General features: G+C 36.2%; 1 protein-coding gene across 11 annotated transcripts in view; it reads right to left on the bottom strand.

Moving 5' to 3' along the window:
- CCDC171 (coiled-coil domain containing 171) overlaps window positions 1–18852 on the bottom strand; it is a 316174-nt gene that overhangs the window by 140928 nt on the left and 156394 nt on the right. For all 11 annotated transcript variants that reach the window (XR_003523902.1, XM_027616885.1, XM_027616882.1 and 8 more), the window contains one exon: window positions 232–458. Coding sequence is in view for 10 of the 11 variants with exons in the window: in XM_027616885.1 (XP_027472686.1) it covers window positions 232–458 (227 nt within the window). In the remaining variant the exon portion in view is untranslated. The remainder of the gene's footprint in view (window positions 1–231; window positions 459–18852) is intronic.

An 18852-nucleotide genomic window follows, 5' to 3' on the forward strand; every position in this document is an offset into this window, starting at 1 on the left:
TCTGTTGCAGTCTACTTACAGAAAATAGTAAAATCACAACTCATGCCAGAACTTTTGTATTTGGATATTTTAGCCACTCGGAAGTGCTATTATGTACTACATTAAAGATTACATGAAATCTAAAGGAAATCTAAATACATTCATGCACAACTAATTTAAACTACAAATGAGTGTGATTCAGAGTTAAATTTACAATCCAAAAGTCACTATTTAATGAAATTGCATACATACCAAAATGGGCACATGGCCACGCAGACCATACTTCAGGGCCAGCGTATTTACTTTATGAAGTCCACAAGCCAACCTCTGAACCAGAGAATCTTTTTCTATGTATGTAATACTCCTGCTACTATGCAAAGGTATACTCTCCATGGCCAGACTAACTTTATCCATGAGTTTTGCAAAAGAATTCTTGGCTGCACCTATGAGTAAATGTCCACAAATTCTGGAATTTGGATCTTCGGGGGGGAAAAAAAGAAAAAAGAGACAGAAAAGATGTGAACTGTCTCTTGCTCATTTCACAACTCTGCCAATCGCCAAGACAATCAAAATATTTTCTCAATTATATAATTCCCATTCACCTGTAGTGATTCATTCAGAAAGTCCCCTCCCACATTAATTTTCACTATGCAAAAAGGAATGCAGAAAATAGCTCACCTACTGAACAACATTTCTAAAGAAAATCTGCATGTATTTACATTATATCATTTACACTGAACACAATGACACTAAAAATTCATCATCACTCTCTTCGTTGTTTTAAAACCTAATATAAATTCATTTTCCATTTACAACTACTGAAGCTTGTTACCTTAATGTCATACTATTTGTATTCTCAGACAAGAAAATATAATTTGCCTTAGTCCAAGGCAATTAAAATTTTACAATGACAATTACTTATTTCCCCACAGGATTTTGGTAATCATCCCTCTCACATAATGGACTTAAGGTCCCAGCATATCCAACATGGCCTGCTTGCTGCTAGATTCATCAGGTCTGTAATTAATAATTGTGTTTAATGTTGATAAATAAAATTGTCAGTGCACTTTCTACTAATTGGTATTCCAGATAATGGTTAATAGGTTTATTTATGCCTTAATAAAAGTCGTGTAATTTAGTTTTCCCTCTGCTAGGCAGGTCTTAATCTGTCATTACTTGTTTTATGATACTATCTGTGTAAATGACAAGCATGGAGAGATTATTTAAATTCAGTAGTATACCATTCTACATTTCAGGAGCCTCTGCTGTTGGAATTAACTTAAATTTTGTCTTTACATCATAAACACAAAAAAGATATTTGGCCAGTTTTATCCAATAGAAAAATGTTTTATAATTCTAAGAATACATAGGTTCAACAGTAAAGAACAACATTGGCTGAGAAGGTGATCAATCAGTGGTTTTCTAAGTCAGAAAGAAAAATCTCACAGAGGCCCTGTGTTCAAAAATGTGAGGCTTCTTTTATTTCTTTATTCCTCAGCAGATAAAAGGAAAGATAAATTTTTAAATTTATGCAGCAGTCATGGGGTACCTGGGTGGCTCAGTCAGTTAAGCATCAGACTCTTGATTTTGGCTTAGGTCATGATCTCAGCGTCATGGGATTGAGCCCTGCACTGGGCTCAGCGCTCAGCAGGGAGTCTGCTGGAGATTCTCTTTCTCCCTCTCCCTCTGCCCCGCCCTCTGCTAGCATGCTCTCTCTCGAATAAAGAAATAAATAAATCTTTTTAAAAAATTTATGCAGCAATCAGATTTTGGAAACCACAACTGCCGAGAAGTTATACATAAAATAAAAATTATAAATTGAATAAAAGCATAATACCCTTCATGTAGAATTTATTTCTATTAGTTACTGATGCATTAACTTCTAACAATATAAGGTGATATAAGTTTAATTCTATATACCTCTCATAAACATACTCTCTAAGAATCCCATTGACAGAAGGCATATAAACTATAATTAAAATACACAGTTCCTTTGTTAACAATCAATTATTTAAATAAGTCATGAATAAAAAAGAGTTCAGTAGCTTCACATACCAATTAACATAAAATTTGGAACAACTGATTTAAAAGAATTGTTAAACTAATGTTTAATAGGTCATTGAAAAAATAAACAGTAAAAGTCATTTTACCTATAACATTCAATATTATAGATCATTCCGGTGCCTAATATATGTATTCCCTGCGTCTCAACTGGCTTTCAACTCCTTAACTGTGTCTTTTGTTATCTCAGTAAACCCTGTGTTTGCACTGTGTCAGACTAGCATATATGGATATTTTGTATGTGTTTATTGGATTAATTGTACTTCATTTTACTTTCATAACAGCTGCAGCATGCTGAATATAAGGATGCATTCAATAATACCAAGAAAGACACATAGATCAATGGAACAGAACAGAGAACCCAGAAATGGACCCTCAACTCTATGGTCAACTAATCTTTGACAAAACAGGAAAGAATATCCAATGGAAAAAAGGCAGTCTCTTCAACAAATGGTGTTGGGAAAATTGGACAGCCACATGCAGAAGAAAGAAACTGGACAATTTCCTTACACCATACACAAAAATAGACTGAAAATGAATGAAAGATCTAAATGTGAAACAGGAATCCATCAAAATCCTAGAAGGGAACACAGGCGGCAACCTCTATGACCTCGGCCGCAGCAACTTCCTGCTAGACACATCTCCAAAGGCAAGAGAAACAAAAGCAAAAGTGAACTACTGGGACTTCATCAAAATAAAAAACTGCTGCACAGCAAAGGAAATAGTCAACAAAACTAAAAGGCAACCTATGGAATAGGAGAAGATATTTGCAAATGATATGTCAGATAAAGGACTACTATCCAAAATCTATAAAGAACTTATCAAATTCAACACCCAAAAAATAAATAACCCAGAAATGGGCAGAAGACATGAACAGACATTTTTCCAAAGAAGACATCCAAATGGCCAACAGACACATGAAAAAATGCTCAGCGTCAATTGGCATCAGGGAAATACAAATCAAAGCCACAATACCACCTCACACCAGTCAGAATGGCTAAAATGAACAAGTCAGGAAACAACAAATGTTGGTGAGGATGCAGAGAAAGGGGAACCCTCTTACACTGTTGGTGGGAATGCAAGCTGCTGCAGCCACTCTGGAAAACAGTATGGAGGTTCCTCAAAAAGTTAAAAATAGAGCTACCTTATGACCCAGCAAATTGCACCACTAGGTATTTACCCAAAGGATACAAATGTAGTGATCCAAAGGGGCACATGAACCCTAATGTTTGTAGCAGCAATGTCCACAATAGCCAAACTATGGAAAGAGCCCAGATGTCCATCAACAGATGAATGGATAAAGAAGATGTGGTGTGTATATATACAATGGACTATTACTCAGCCATCAAAAAGGATGATATCTTACCATTTGCAATAAGGTATATGAAACTGGAGAGTATTATTCTGAGCAACATTAGTCAATCAGAGAAAGACACATGGTTTCCCTCATATTGGAATTTAAGAAACAAAACAGAGGATCATGGGGGAAGGGAGGGAAAAATAAAACAAGATGAAATCAGAGAGAGAGACAAACCATAAGAGACTCTTAACTATAGGAAACAACCTGAGGGTTGCTGGAGGGGAGGTGGGTGGGGGGATGGGGTAACTGGGTGATGGGCATTAAGGAGGGCACGTGATGTAATGAGCACTCGGTGCTATATGCAATTGATGAATAATTGAACTCTACATCTGAAGTTAATGATACACTATATGTTAATTAATTGAATTTAAATAAGATTAAAAAAGAAAAATATTTTTAATATTTTAATGGTATGTCAAGTTATTCTTTATATTTTTTTAATTTTCTTAAATTTTATTATGTTATGTTAATCACCATTATATCATTAGTTTTTAATGTAGTGGTCCATGATTCATTGTTGCGTATAACACCCAGTGCTCCATTCAATACGTGCCTTCTTTAATACCCATCACTGGGCTAACCCATCCCCCCATCCCCTCCCCTCTAGAACCCTCAGTTTGTTTCTCAGAGTCCATAGTCTCTCATGGTTCGTCTCCCCCTCCAATTTCCCCCCCTTCATTTTTCCCTTCCTACTATCTTCTTTTTTTTTAACATATATTATTTGTTTCAGAAGTACAGGTCTGTGATTCAACAGTCCTACACAATTCACAGCGCTCACCACAGCACACACCCTCCTCAACGTCTATCACCCAGCCACCCCATGCCTCCCACCCCTCACCACTCCAGCAACCCTCAGATTGTTTCCTGAGATTAAGAATTCCTCATATCAGTGAGGTCATATGATACATGTCTTTCTGTGATTGACTTATTTCGCTCAGCGTAATACTCTCCAGTTCCATCCACGTCATTGCAAATGGCAAGATCTCGTTCCTTTTGATGGCTGTATAATATTCCATTGTATATCTATACCACATCTTCTTTACCCATTCATCTGTCAATGGACATCTTGGCTCTTTCCATAATTTGGCTATTGTGGACATTGCTGCTATAAATATCGGGGTGCATGTACCCGTTTGGGTCCCTACATTTGTATCTTTGGGGTAAATACCCAGTAGTGCAATTGCTGGGTCGTAGGGTAGCTCTATTTTCAACTTTTTGAGGAACCTCCATACTGTTTTCCAGAGTGGTTGCACCAGCTTGCATTCCCACCAAAAGTGTAGGAGGGTTCCCCTTTCTCCACATCCCCACCAACATCTGTTTCCTGACTTGTTAATTTTAGCCATTCTGACTGGTGTGAGGTGGTATCTCATTGAGGTTTTGATTTGGATTTCCCTGTTGCTGAGCAATGTTGAGCACTTTTTCATGTGTCTGTTGGCCATTTGGATGTCTTCTTTGGAAAAATGTCTGTTCATGTCTTCTACCCATTTCTTGATTGGATCATTTGTTCTTTGGGTGTTGAGTTTCGTAAGTTCTTTATAGATTTTGGATACTAGCCCTTTATCTGATATGTCATTTGCAAATGTCTTCTCCCATTCTGTCGGTTGTCTTTTGGTTTTGTGGACTGTTTCTTTTGCTGTGCAAAGGCTTTTTATCTTGATGAAGTCCCAATAGTTCATTTTTGCCCTTGTTTCCCTTGCCTTTGCTGATGTTGCTAGGAAGAAGTTCCTGTGGCTGAGGTTGAAAAGATTGCTGCCTTGTTCTCCTTTAGGATTTTGATGGACTCCTGTCTCACATTTAGGTCTTTCAATCATTTTGAGTCTATTTTTGTGTGTGGTGTAAGGAAATGGTCCAGTTCTTTATATTTTTTAAAGATTTTTTATTTATTTATTTGTCAGAGAGCAGGCAGAGGGAGAAGGAGTCTCCCCGCTGAGCAGGGAGCCCAATGAGGGACTCAATCCCAGGACCCTGGAATCATGACCTGAGCAAAAGGCAGATGCTTCACTAACTGAGCCACCCAGGTGTCCCAAAAGTTATTCTTTTAAATAAACAAGATAAAAGCTCATCATTTTAGGAAATTTTCAAGCATATCAAAGTAATAAAATTTTCACAAAGAGCCTATAAAAGCAAAAATCAATTATAATTGAATTTTAATGAATAGCAGTTTTTTACTATATAATAGAAACAAATTTGTGTAGGCACTAACCACTCTGAAAGGTGAAATTGAGTGACAATATAATTCTACAAGGCATTCTTCTGAATTTTTAAGAAGTGGGAAAGAGGCATAAGTTCCTGCCTGCTGACTCTCCAGGAATTACAGAAAGAGCACTAAATAATTTATGCTTTGATGAGTGAGAAGTGTTTTTGTGACATACTTCACATTATACAGTATAGAGTACAATTAATTCAACATTAAATAAATGAAGAAACAAAAAAAAACCCTCTAGTGACACAGTTGTAGGATTATTTGTATAATGATATAGAAATACAAGACAAAAATAAGGTCACTGAAATTTCTCATGTCTACTCTGGTCTAAACTGTTTAAATGCTTGCTACGTTTAACAAATTCTTGTTTATGTAAAATACATCTGTTAATCACTTTCCCTCTAATAGCATGTGTCTTTTGAGAAAGAAGAGGACTCTATTGGACTTTTTCCAATAGCAAAGGCAGTATCATATACTTAAGATTAAAATCTTTAAGACAAATTCATAAAGAATTGGTTTGACCGGTAATTCTAAACCTGTGAGCTGCAAATCTTGGGGCAGGGGTAGGGGAGGCTGAAGAATTATTTCAAGGGTTCCATCACTTTTAAATAAAGCAACCATTGCCATCTTGATCTTTATTTAACCCTAAAAAAATATACAGCATGAATAATATATGCCCGTGATGTTGTGGGTAATAAATTAAAAGTCCTTTAAAACATTATCAAAGTCAACTGCTACTGAAAATACAACTATCATCTGGGGAGAGAGCAGTCTACAATATGTCTTATCAAAATGGAGTCCTCAAACTTAGAAAGACTGAGAAACACTCCTTTATTGAAAATGGGGATTCATGAGTAATGATTTAATTAGTACATATGTAATACAAAATTATTTAATTTACTCATAATGTTGGTCATGAGTATAATATTAATAACAATGAGTAATAATATAATAACAACAAATGTTAATCATGAGTAATGCTAACGCCTTAAATTCCAACTCAGCTCCACACACTTGGGAATATTTTGTCATCCTTGACATATCTGTCTCCCTTATCATCTCCCCCACATCCCATCCTTAATATTTCTCCAATCTATTCAATGCTCTCTGTGATCATGACCATATCTTATCTGTATTCTTGCAAGAGTCTCCCTACTCTTCTTCAGTCTTTCCCTTCTTCAACCCATCCTCCACCATAGGCAAAGTGTCTTCTAAAACACAAATATGAGGGGCACCTGGGTGGCGCAGTTGGTTGAGGATCTGACTCCATTTTGGCTCAGGTCATGGTCATGAGATCAAACCCCCCGTTGGGCTCCATGCTGGGTTGGAGCCTGCTTAAGATTCTCTCTCTCCCTTTCCCTATGCCCCAACCCCAAACCCCCACTTGCACATGGATGTGTGCTCTCTCTCTCTCAAAAATAAAATAAAATAATAAAATAAAACACAAATAGGATCTTTTCACAACTGCTGCTTTTACGCCTGGGTGAAGATCTAGGAATAAATTTCAAACACCTTAAAACATGCCCGATAAGGCCCTACATGATCTGATCCCTGCTTACTTTTCCAGGAAGACTTTTCACTATTAACACTTTCATAAGCAACTCTCTTCAAGTGATACCAACACATCACAATCTTAATTCAAAAATAATCCTTGTGTCTCCAAACTGCTAATAATTTGGGAAATATGAATGTGGACATCGTTTTCAAACATGGGAGGCAATCATTATGGCAAGATGTTTGCTTCAAAGCAGTGTTTTAACTAAAAAAAAAAAAAAGGAAAAAAACAACTATGAAAATAGCTCAAAATATTATAAGCAAAAGTAATGACAGAATTTGTCTTACCATATTTTAAAATATCAAGATGTACATATGAAAAAAATAGCATGATACTGGTATTATCTCTTTCCCTATCTCTTCTTAAGAGATAGGGAAAATAATGGAATAGACAGACAGACAGGAAATAGATCCAAGAGCATATATGCTAAATGACATATCTTACTTAATTCAGTAGGGGAAAAGGTGGGTGACTGAATTGAAAAGTATTGCAACTAGCTGATCATCTGGACACAAATAAATCTTAATCATTTCCTCACTACTTAAACCAAAAATAACCCCAGATAACCCAAGATTTAACATAAAAATTTAAAATACTAGACTGAAATATGAGCAATTCAACCTAGAAAAAGCACGAAGTAAATACTTAATAATTTAGCGATACAAAAATTAAAATACACAAAACTAAAATACACACTGTAAAATTTACATGAAAAAAATTATTTAAATACGGAGCAAAGTGTTAATACATGTGATACAGAAGTTCTTATAATTCCATAAGAAACAAACACACACCCCTGTATATGAACATAATGAGATAATTGTAAAAGAATATGAATGAGTGTAGAACAAATGAAAAAATTTGCAACCTAACAACAAAAAATGCAAATAAGTAATAACATAGTTTCTTTTACCTTTCAAATTAATAAAGATGAAAAAGATTGTCATAATTTAATGTGCCAAAGGCATTATGGGGAGACCAGCACTCTCGGTACCAATCATGGGAGTGTAAGGCAAGGCAACTTTCATGAAAGGCACACTGGAGATTCTTTCCAAATGTAAAATATGCAAAACTCATTTCTCAGGAATTTAGCCAAGGAAGTAACTGTGCAAACATAAATTGTTTTTGCACAAACATGTTAATTACATCACAGTTCATTATAGTATTGCTTAAAATCATGGAAATTTTTAAGAAAAGACACCAATATCCACCAATAGGGAATTCACAGAGTAAACTACAGTACATATAAACCATGGGGTAGTATGTGACCAAATACAATTAATAAAGTATACCTCCTTTATTGACATGCAAATACATTTAATTGTCCATTGAACAGAAAAAAATTACAATGAGGCACAATTGTATGATTGTATGATTCCCTCATGTGAGACTGTGTGTCTGTGTGTATCCATGTTTATACACGTTTGGGTGATCTGCAGAATCTGTACACAGAGTAGCTCGTATATATAAAGATACCATGTTAGGCAACAGGGATGGGAAACCTATAACACTGATTAAGAATCAATAGCTCTTATTTCTATCTGCATTATTTATAAATAATACTAAAGATATAAATGCCCCAAAACAGGACAATCCAAAAATATATCTCAACTCAGACAAACAATATTCGGGGGAATGATTAGAAGAAAGCAAATTTTATTGAAATGCAGTTATCAACCCATTTTAAGTGTGGCTATTAAGTATTATAAGTAAGGCAATATACTTAAAATATAGACTAACTAAAGTTAATTTTTTAAGGGGCGAGAGGGATGGGGTGGCTGGGTGATGGACATTGGGGAGGGTATGTGCTATGGTGAGTACTGTGAATTGTCTAAGACTGATGAATCACAGACCTGTACCCCTAAAACAAATAATACATTATATGTTAATAAAAAAAATTTTAAGGGGCGCCCAGGTAGCTCAGTCGGTTAAGCGGCTGCCTTGGGCTCAGGTCATGATCCCAGGGTCCTGAGATCGAGTCCCGCATCAGGCTCCCTACTCAGCGGGGAGTCTGTGTCCCTCTCCCTCTGCCCCTCCTCCTGCTCATGCTCTCTCATAAATAAATAAAATCTTTTTAAAAAATCAAATAAATTCAAAACTTACTGTGTAAGTTTTTGTCCTAAAGTCAGTGAATTCATCTCTGGTTCTGTCAATATATTCAATACGATTTACGTCTTAAAGAAAAAGGATTGTGAATCCATAGCTCAAATCTGATGCTCTGCATTTGAAAGCTGCTAAGAGTATATCTTAAAAGTTCTTATCACAGGAAAAAAATGTTTTTGTGACTAGGTATGATGACAAATGTTAACTAGTCTTGCTATAGTGATTATTTAGCAATATATACCAATACTGAACCATTATGTTGTACACCTGAAATTAATATGTCAATCAGACCTCATTTTTTTAAAGTGGCTGGCATATAATAGATGCTCAATAAATACTTATTGAATGGATGAAAAAAACTGATGCTATGAAGATAGAAGGAACTTAACTTCGTGTTGGGTTTTTTTTTTTCCTCAGTTTTATCAAGAAAATATTGACATATGTCACCGTATAAGTTTAAGGCATATAACATGATGGTTTAATTTACATATAGTGTGAAATAATTACCACAATAGGTTCAGATAGCACCCATCATCTCATATAGATACAATAAAAAGAAAAGAAAGAAGAAAAAAGAAAAAAAAGTTCTCCTTTTAAGAATGAGAACTCTTAGGATTTACTCTCTTAACACCTTTCCTATACAGTTAACTCCTGTCACCACACTATACATTGCATCCCTAGGACTTATTTATCTTCTTACTGGAAATTTATACCTTTAGCCACCTTCCACTAATTCCCCCTCACCCTACCCTCCACCTCTGGTAACCAACCTCAAGTCTGATTTCTTCCTCTATCAGTTTGATTTTTGGTTTTGGGTTCGTTTTGGTTTTTTGTTTGTTTTGGTTTTTTTTTTTTTTCAGACATAAGAGAGAGTATACAGTGTTTGCCTTTCTCTGATTATTTCCTTTAGTATAATGCCTTCAAGGTCCATCCAAATTGCTGCAAATGGTAGGTTTTCATTTTTTTATGGCTGAATAATATTCTTTTGTATATATACCACAACTTCTTTATCCAGTCATCTGTCAGTGGACACTTAGGTTGTTTACATGTCTTAGCTATTGCAATTGGTGCGTGGGGTACAGATACCTTTTCAAGTTAGTGTTTTCATTTCCTTTGGATATATTCCTGGAAGTGAAACTGCTGGATCATACGGTAGTTGTCTTTTTATTTTTTGAGGATCCACTATATTGTTTTCCATAGTGGCTGTATCAATTTACAATCCCACCAACAGTGCACAAGGGTTCAATTTTCTCCACATTCATACCAGCATTTGTTATCTGTCTTTTTGATGATGGTCATTCTAACAGGCATAAGGTGATATCTCATTGTGGTTTTGTTTGCATTTTCTAATGACTAATTAATAGCATCTTTTCACGTACCTGTTGGCCTTTTGTATATCTTCTCTGGAAAAATGTCTATTCTGGTCCTTTGCCCACTTTTTTAATTGGGTTATTTGGTTCTTTTGCTATTGATTGTATTTGTTCTTTATATATTTTGGATATTAACCCCTTATCAGATATATGGTTTGCAAAATTATTTCCCGTTCTGTAGGTTGTCTTTTCACTTTGTTGATAGTTTCTTTTGTTGTACAGAAGTTTTTACTTTGATGTAGTCCTACTTGTTAATTTTTATTTTGTTGCTTGTGCTTTAGGTGTCATATCCAGAGAATCATTATCAACACCTACGTCAAGAAGCCTTGTTTTTCTCTAGGAGTTTCATAGTCTTAGGTCTTATATTTAAGTCTTTAATCCATTTCAAGTTAATTTTTGTGAGTGGTATAAGATAAGGGTCTAGTTTCATTCCTTTATATGTGAATATCCAATTATCCCAGCACCATTTATTAAAGAGACTGTCTTCTGTCTGTTGACTATTCCTGGCTCCCTTGTCAGATATTAGCTGACCATACATGCTTGGGTTTTCAATTTATGCCTTTGGCTCTTGATTCTGTCCCATTGGTCTGTCTATTTTTATGCCAATAGTATATGTTTTGATTACTATAGCTTTATAGTACAGCTTGAAATCAGGAAGTCATGATGCTTCCTGTTTTGTTCCTCTTAAGATTTCTTTGGCTATTTAGGGTCTCTTGTGGTTATAAGTTCTCAGAGTGCTTTTTCTACTTCTATTTTTTTAAAAAAGCCATTGGAATCTTGATTAGGGATTGCACTGAATCTACTGATGGCTTTTGCTCATATGGATACTTCAACAATATTAATTCTTCTAATCCACGAACACAGGGTACCTTCCCATCTATTTGTGTCTTTGATTTCCTTCTTCAATGTCTTTTTTTTTAAGATTTTATTTATTTATTTGACAGAGAGAGAGAGCACAAGCAAGGGAAGCAGCACATAGAGGGACAGGGAGAAGCAGGCTCCCCGCTGAACAGAGAGCCCGATGCAGGGCTCAATACCAGGACCCTGGGATCATGACCTGAGCTGAAGGCAGCCGCTTAACCACTGAGCCACCCAGGCGCCCCATGATTTCCTTCTTCAATGTCTTATGATTCTCAGATTAAAGACCTTCCCCTCCTTGGTTAAATTTATTTCTAAGTATCTTATTGGTTTTGATACTACTGTATATGGAATCAATTTCATTATTTCTTTTTCAGAAAATTGACTGGTGGGCGCCTGGGTGGCTCAGTTGGTTAAGCGACTGCCTTCGGCTCAGGTCATGATCCCGGAGTCCTGGGATCGAGTCCCACATCGGGCTCCCTGCTCGGCAGGGAGTCTGCTCCTCCCTCTGACCCTCTTCCCTCTCGTGCTCTCTCTCTCTCATTCTCTCTCTCTCAAATAAATAAATAAAATCTTAAAAAAAAAAAAAAAAAAAAAAGAAAATTGACTGGTAGTGTCAGTAACTCTTTTGAAAGAGTTCTGAAATGTTTCCAGGTGTTTGCAGGTTGCACTTTCAAATAAATAACAGAGAATTTTGTAGTTGGGGACTACTAGAAAAAAACATAAACATGAAAAACATAGAAGCTCACTTGGATGGATGAACAACTACTAGGTACAAAGCTGTTCTGATACTTATGCAGAAAAATTGCACCAGCGTCCATGTGTACACCAAACACTGTGATTACACGTCATGTATGTGATGAGTCTCATGATCACTGATTAGCAAAGATGAGCATAAGCTGTATCTGGAGATAGCTGCAACAACTGTATTACAACATGAAAATATCAGTGGTTTTGTTCAGTAACAAAGTCACTACATTGCTAATACAATCATGATCTGTCATCAGCACTCATAATTGAAGGGAATGTCAAAGATCAGTTAGTGGTTAGTGAAACAAGATGTAATTTTTTCTATCCAAGTCCACAGATGCATCTCCACCCCTGCTTCCAAATTCTACCCATGGATCCTTTGGAGAAGGGTTCTGTGAGCCCAAGGTTAAGAGATCTCTTATCTAAAGAATATGCTACCCAACTGTTAAATCTATATCCTTGAGCCTCTGCCTCTGTGTCAACTTAAATAATAAGAAAGCTGCATACCCGGAGAAAGGGGAACCCTGCTACACTGCTGGTGGGAATGCAAGCTGGTACAGCCACTCTGGAAAACAGTATGGAGGTTCCTCAAAAAGTTGAAAATAGAGCTACCATATGACCCAGCAATTGCACTACTGGGTATTTACCCCAAAGATACAAATGTAGGGATCCGAAGGGGTACGTGCACCCTGATGTTTATAGCAGCAATGTCCACAATAGCCAAACTGTGGAAAGAGCCAAGATGTCCATTGACAGATGAATGGATAAAGAAGATGTGATACACACACACACACACACACACACACACACACACACACACACACACACACACAATGGAATATTATGCAGCCATCAAAAGGAATGAAATCTTGCCATTTGCAATGACGTGGATGGAACTGGAGAGTATTACGCTGAGCGAAATAAGTCAATCACAGAAAGACATGTATCATATGACCTCACTGATATGAGGAATTCTTAATCCCAGGAAACAAACTGAGGGTTGCTGGAGTGGTGGGAGGTGGGAGGGATGGGGTGGCTGAGTGACAGACGTTGGGGAGGGTATGTGCTATGGTGAGTGCTGTAAATTGTGTAAGACTGTTGAATCACAGACCTGTACCTCTGAAACAAATAATACATTATATGTTAAAAAAAAAAAAAAAGAAGAAGAAGATAGCAGGAGGGGAAGAATGAAGGGGGGGAAATCGGAGGGGGAGAAGAACCATGAGAGACTATGGACTCTGAAAAACAAACTGAGGGTTCTAGAGGGGAGGGGGGTGGGGGGATGGGTTAGCCTGGTGATGGGTATTAAAGAGGGCACGTTCTGCATGGAGCACTGGGTGTTATACGCAAACAATGAATCATGGAACACTACATCAAAAACTAATGATGTAATATATGGTGATTAACATAACCATAAAAAATTAAAAAAACTAATGATGTAATGTATGGTGATTAACATAATAATATAAAAATAAATAAATAAAAAAGAAAGCTGCATATCTGCACTATTCCATTCAGAGAACTGTAATATTAATACTATGCTCTTAGTTTTTATTGAAGATGAATATAAGTCACACTGACAAAAAAAAGTCTGCATCTTCTATGAAGTGGCTTTTAAAGATAGAAACTGTGATGTTATTCAATATTTCCAATATGATAACCCATGTAATAAGTTCCTCTCAAAATTCAGCAGCAAAATAGTTTTTTCCATATGTTTGGAGACAGAGGGCATCTCACATCTGAGGAACAACAAGCAATTCAGTTTACCTAAATTGCAGTTTTATTAATGAGTACTGGGAGGTGAGACTATACAAATAGATGAGAATCAGGTCAAGAAGTGTCTTGTACACCTTGCCAAAGAGTTAATTCATACAATAAGAAATGGGGAATAATGCTGCTGCTGATATGGAAGACAAAGATATGCAATAGATCAAGCACTGTTTACATGCATTAAGTCATTTAAGCCTAAAAATATCAAATGAGCCGGGACTAATATGATAGCCATTTAAATATAAGTAAGAAAAAAAAGAACAATGAAAAATAGTTACAGAATGACCTAATCATATTGAAATACATATAAAACAACTTGAAAGAAGTACACATCAATATTGATCATATTCTTAGAGAGATTACAAGAAATTTAAATATACTTCCTCATACTATTCAATGCTCTATAAATGCTCTCCAATACACTAATGCTACTTGCTACTTCTTTGTTATTTCTTCTTCTTCTTCTTTTCTTCTTCTTCTTCTTGTTCTTCTTCTTGTTCTTCTTCTTGTTCTTCTTCTTTTTAGGGAGGAAGGGAGGTGGGGGACAGGGGCAGAGGGAGAGGGAGAGAGAAAATCAACCAGGCTCCACACCCAGCATGGAGCCTGAAACAGGGCTCAGTCTCACAACCCTAAGGCCATAACCTGAGCCAAAATCAAGGGTCAGATGCTTAACCAACTGAGCCACCCAGGCGCCCTTCTTTGTTACTTCTATAACCCTCCTCAAATTATTTCTTTGCTAAATATGAGATAGATAGATAGATAGATAGATAGATAGATAGATAGATAGATGATAGAATGGCACAGTGTGTCTAAGAATGGACACCCATTAGTAGGTTAAGAAGGTAACACATGCAAAAAGTATGGAGTTAAAACAACAGCAATGAGGCTGGATAAAAAGTAGACTGATAAAATATACAGAATATAAAGCATAAGAGTAAGAATAAGAATAAGTTATGGTGACTCCCAGGTTTCTATTTTAATTACTTGGTGGATGGCCATGCCAATCACAAAGACAGAAAATTTAGAAGGAGGTTTAGAGACAAAGAAGATGATTAAAATTTTGAATATGCTGAGTTTGAGGTGTTTTTAGGATACCCATAGAAAGCTAGATATGCAGGGTTTAAGTTCAGGCATGATGGGGAGGTAGCCTCTAAAACCTCAGAACTTCTGTATTGCAAACAGTGTCTTTGTTATTCATGGTGGGCCCCAGGACCACACTTCACAGTTCATATTAATGGCTTGACTCATGGTGGGCATGTCTTAGGTTTATGCTAACAAGATAACTAAAGGTAAGGACTGGTCCTATCTGAAAGACCAACTACGTGATCAGAGGTTAGGTCTTTGAGCCAGTATGAATCAGCTCAACCTCCAGAGAGACTGAACTCAGCAACGTAGCCAGTGATCCAATTAATCATGCCCATGTAATGAAGCTTCAATAGAAAGTCTGGACACTGAAGCTCCAGTGAGCTTCCTGGATTGGTAATACCCCATATGTATTGTCATAAATTGATGGCAGGAGGTTACCTTGCCCTGAGAACAATGGAAGCTTGATACCTGGAATCCTCCTAGACTTTACCCTATGTATCCCTTCCTTTGGATCTAATTTGTTTCAATTTGCTATAATAAAACTGTAATCCTAAGTGTAACACTTTTCTTGAGTTCTATGGGTCATTCTAGCAAATATGGAACCTGAGAGAATTCGTAGGAGCCCCTTAACTCATAACCAGTGGGCCTAAAGTGAGAGTGACTCCAGGAATTCCTAAACTTATAGCTGGGGGCTGAAGTGAGGACAATGGGGGGACTGTTCCTCTGCCTGTGCAGTTTAGCTGGATGCCTTTGCATTGTATGACTTTATTTTTATGAAATGCTTGAAAAGAAAAATTAAAAGAAAAAAAGATTAGTGGTTCTCTTGGACAAGAAGTATGTAGTGGTGACTGCAAAAAAGGTCAAGAAAATGTTTTATATATTTTCTTGTATACATTCTAGCATATACATTTTTTAAATCCATTTACCTCTTTACAGCTAAATGAGTAGATTTTATTGTCTGTAAACTCTATAACAATATATTTGACTTAAAAAGAAGAGACAGGGGCACCTCGGTGGAGCAGTCAGTTAAATGCCCGACTCTTGGTTTTGGCTCAGGTCGTAATCTCAGGGTTCTGAGATCAAGCCCCGCATCAGGCTCTGAGCTCAGGGCAGAGTTTGCTTGAGATTCTCTCTCCCTGTCCCTCTGCCCCTCCCCCCTCAAATAAATAAATAAATCTTTAAAAAAAGAGACAAAGAGTTCTATGTCTGATATTACTGAGAATGTTATTCATTCTATCACGATGTCCCTTTTTATTAAGAGCTACAGGACAAATTCCTATCCAATCTTAGTCCAAGGACATTTTTCTTAATTAAATATTTTTATTTATTTATTTGAGAGAGAGCAGGAGAGCGGGGTGGGGGGCAAAGGGAGAAGCAGACTCCCCACTGAGCAGGGAGCCTGATACAGGGCTTGATCCTGGGACTCCGAGACCACAACCTGAACCAAAGGCAGACAGATGCTGAACCGACTGAGCCCAGGTGCCCCAGTCCAAGGACATTTTTATTTCTCCTAAATTTTGGGTTTTTCTTCAACGACATCATTGGCAATTGACTCCTGAGGCCCAAATTTGAACACAATAATTTGAACACAACTATGTAGGCCATCATAATTGGCTTTTTCAACATCATTCCTAGTTCAAATTTGCTTCCACTTTCTTTTACTCAAGTGTTAATGGATATCATTTAGTCATATTTTACAAATACCTGTAAGCTGGCATAATTTTCCTCTAGAACAAGGTGGAGATAAAACAATGTTTCTAAATGCATATAATATTTTACTATACAATTTGAGAGAAAAAATTTCCCTTTGTTCTTTTACAAAAATCTGAAAAATAATTATGTTGGCTTTGTTAGACTGTATCTGGATTTGCAACTTACCCTTCTAAGAAAAGGCTTCAGGCTCTTAGAAGTTTCCCATAAACTGCCTATAAATTGCAAAATATGCTGAAACCTCACCAATGTTTCTTAAAATAATTTTGATTTTGTACACTATTTTAGCAACATTATTCACAAATATATCCTATGAAAGTTGTGACTCTGGAATTTCACATAGTCATGGACACTTCCTAAGATATATGATCCATTCAAAAATTGTTCTTAAAAATTATGATAGGCAAATAAATTTTAATTAAAAAAATAACAAAATTAAATTTAAAAAATTAAAAAATATCTGTTCATAGTAAAATTCTTTCAACTTTTCTATGCACTTGAAATTTTTGATAATAAACTGTTTGAAAAAATATGGGAACCTGCAAAGGTAATAATAAAAAAGAAATTAACAAAACAGAAGAAAATCCAGTAAAGTAAATGTGGGTCCCCAAAAGAGACACTTGGAGCTGAAATACCAAAAATGATACATACTTGTTTCAATTTCAGATATAAGTGAAATTATGTAAATAACAAAGTCCCCTAAGTTACTTCTTCTAATACTTTATTGTGCATATAAGTCATCTGAGGACCTTACAAAAATGTAGATTCTGAGTGAGTAGCTCTGGAGTGGAGTCTGAGATTATGCATTTCTAACACATTCCTCATTGATGCTGATGCTGCTGGTCCACAGACCACAACTAAAGTAGGAATGCTCACTTTATTATTCTTTAGGATTCAATAAAACCTTCATTTTAAAATACATACCAATAACTACTTATTAACAGAAATATCTTTAGTTACTGCTTTGAACTTCCTAAGTGTGAAACCTCAATGTTAAGCTGAATTCAACCCAGATTTCTGAGTTTTACCTGAAAGAGTTGCTATGACCTCTACAAAGTTAACTCTAACAATGAAAGAAACTTCTCAATAGTAATAGCAGGGGCACATATACTTGGGTCATCTATCTTCTGGATAATTATGATTCAATTATAGAGGGAATGCATAACAAAATGTATGAACATTCTATTCATATCCATCTACTATATTTATTCAGAGATAATTCCAGGCAAATCAGCACATTTGTTTCTATCTTGAGAAATTCAGTCTGGACCAGACATATGAAATGTTCAGCTATATAAAGAGTTCTTTAGTCCATTCCCATAATGATTGATATCCCAGCCCTTCAGTGGAAGTAACATTCTCCCCTGTTTGAGGTAAATGATCTCTTGCAGGCACACCATGTGGATACCTGGAAGAGGTAATTTATCTCAAATGAGCAAACACTTTAATGAAAGCAAGAAGGTTGCCACCTGTCCAGTATTTACAGAGGCAACATGGAAACTGGGGTCTCTGCCCACTGCCTATAAATACATCCTCAAAGTTTAAGAAGGTAGCAGGAGCAACCACCTTTAGCACTTTCCAAGCAGTAAATCCAAGCTACCATTATTGAACTTCCCACTTCATGAAAGGAATAAAGTAATATACCGGTTCACGTGAGATACCAGAACACTCACACACAAAAGAAACAGATAAAACAACAAACATTTATTGGACAATTACATATACAAGAGACTTGCTAACAAGGTTACATTCACACCTAACAACCCTTAAACTAGGAACTTTTCTTAGCCAAATTATACAGATGAAGATATTGAGGCTAAAAGGAATTAAGTACCTTTCCCAGTGTCACACACGAAGTAAACAATCGGACCCAGTTTCAAATCTAGAGCCCAGGTTCTTAATTCACACTCCACTATGTACTCAACATGTTTAATTTTCTCTCCTAGATAATTTAAAATTTTTCTCTTCTATATAATTAATGGTATGTGTATAATTCAGAACGTACTCTAAAAAGGTTAAGTACCTAAAAAGAGTATTTTTAAAAAAG

This window comes from Zalophus californianus, chromosome 13 (genome assembly GCF_009762305.2).
Source record: "Zalophus californianus isolate mZalCal1 chromosome 13, mZalCal1.pri.v2, whole genome shotgun sequence".
Lineage (NCBI taxonomy): Eukaryota > Metazoa > Chordata > Mammalia > Carnivora > Otariidae > Zalophus > Zalophus californianus.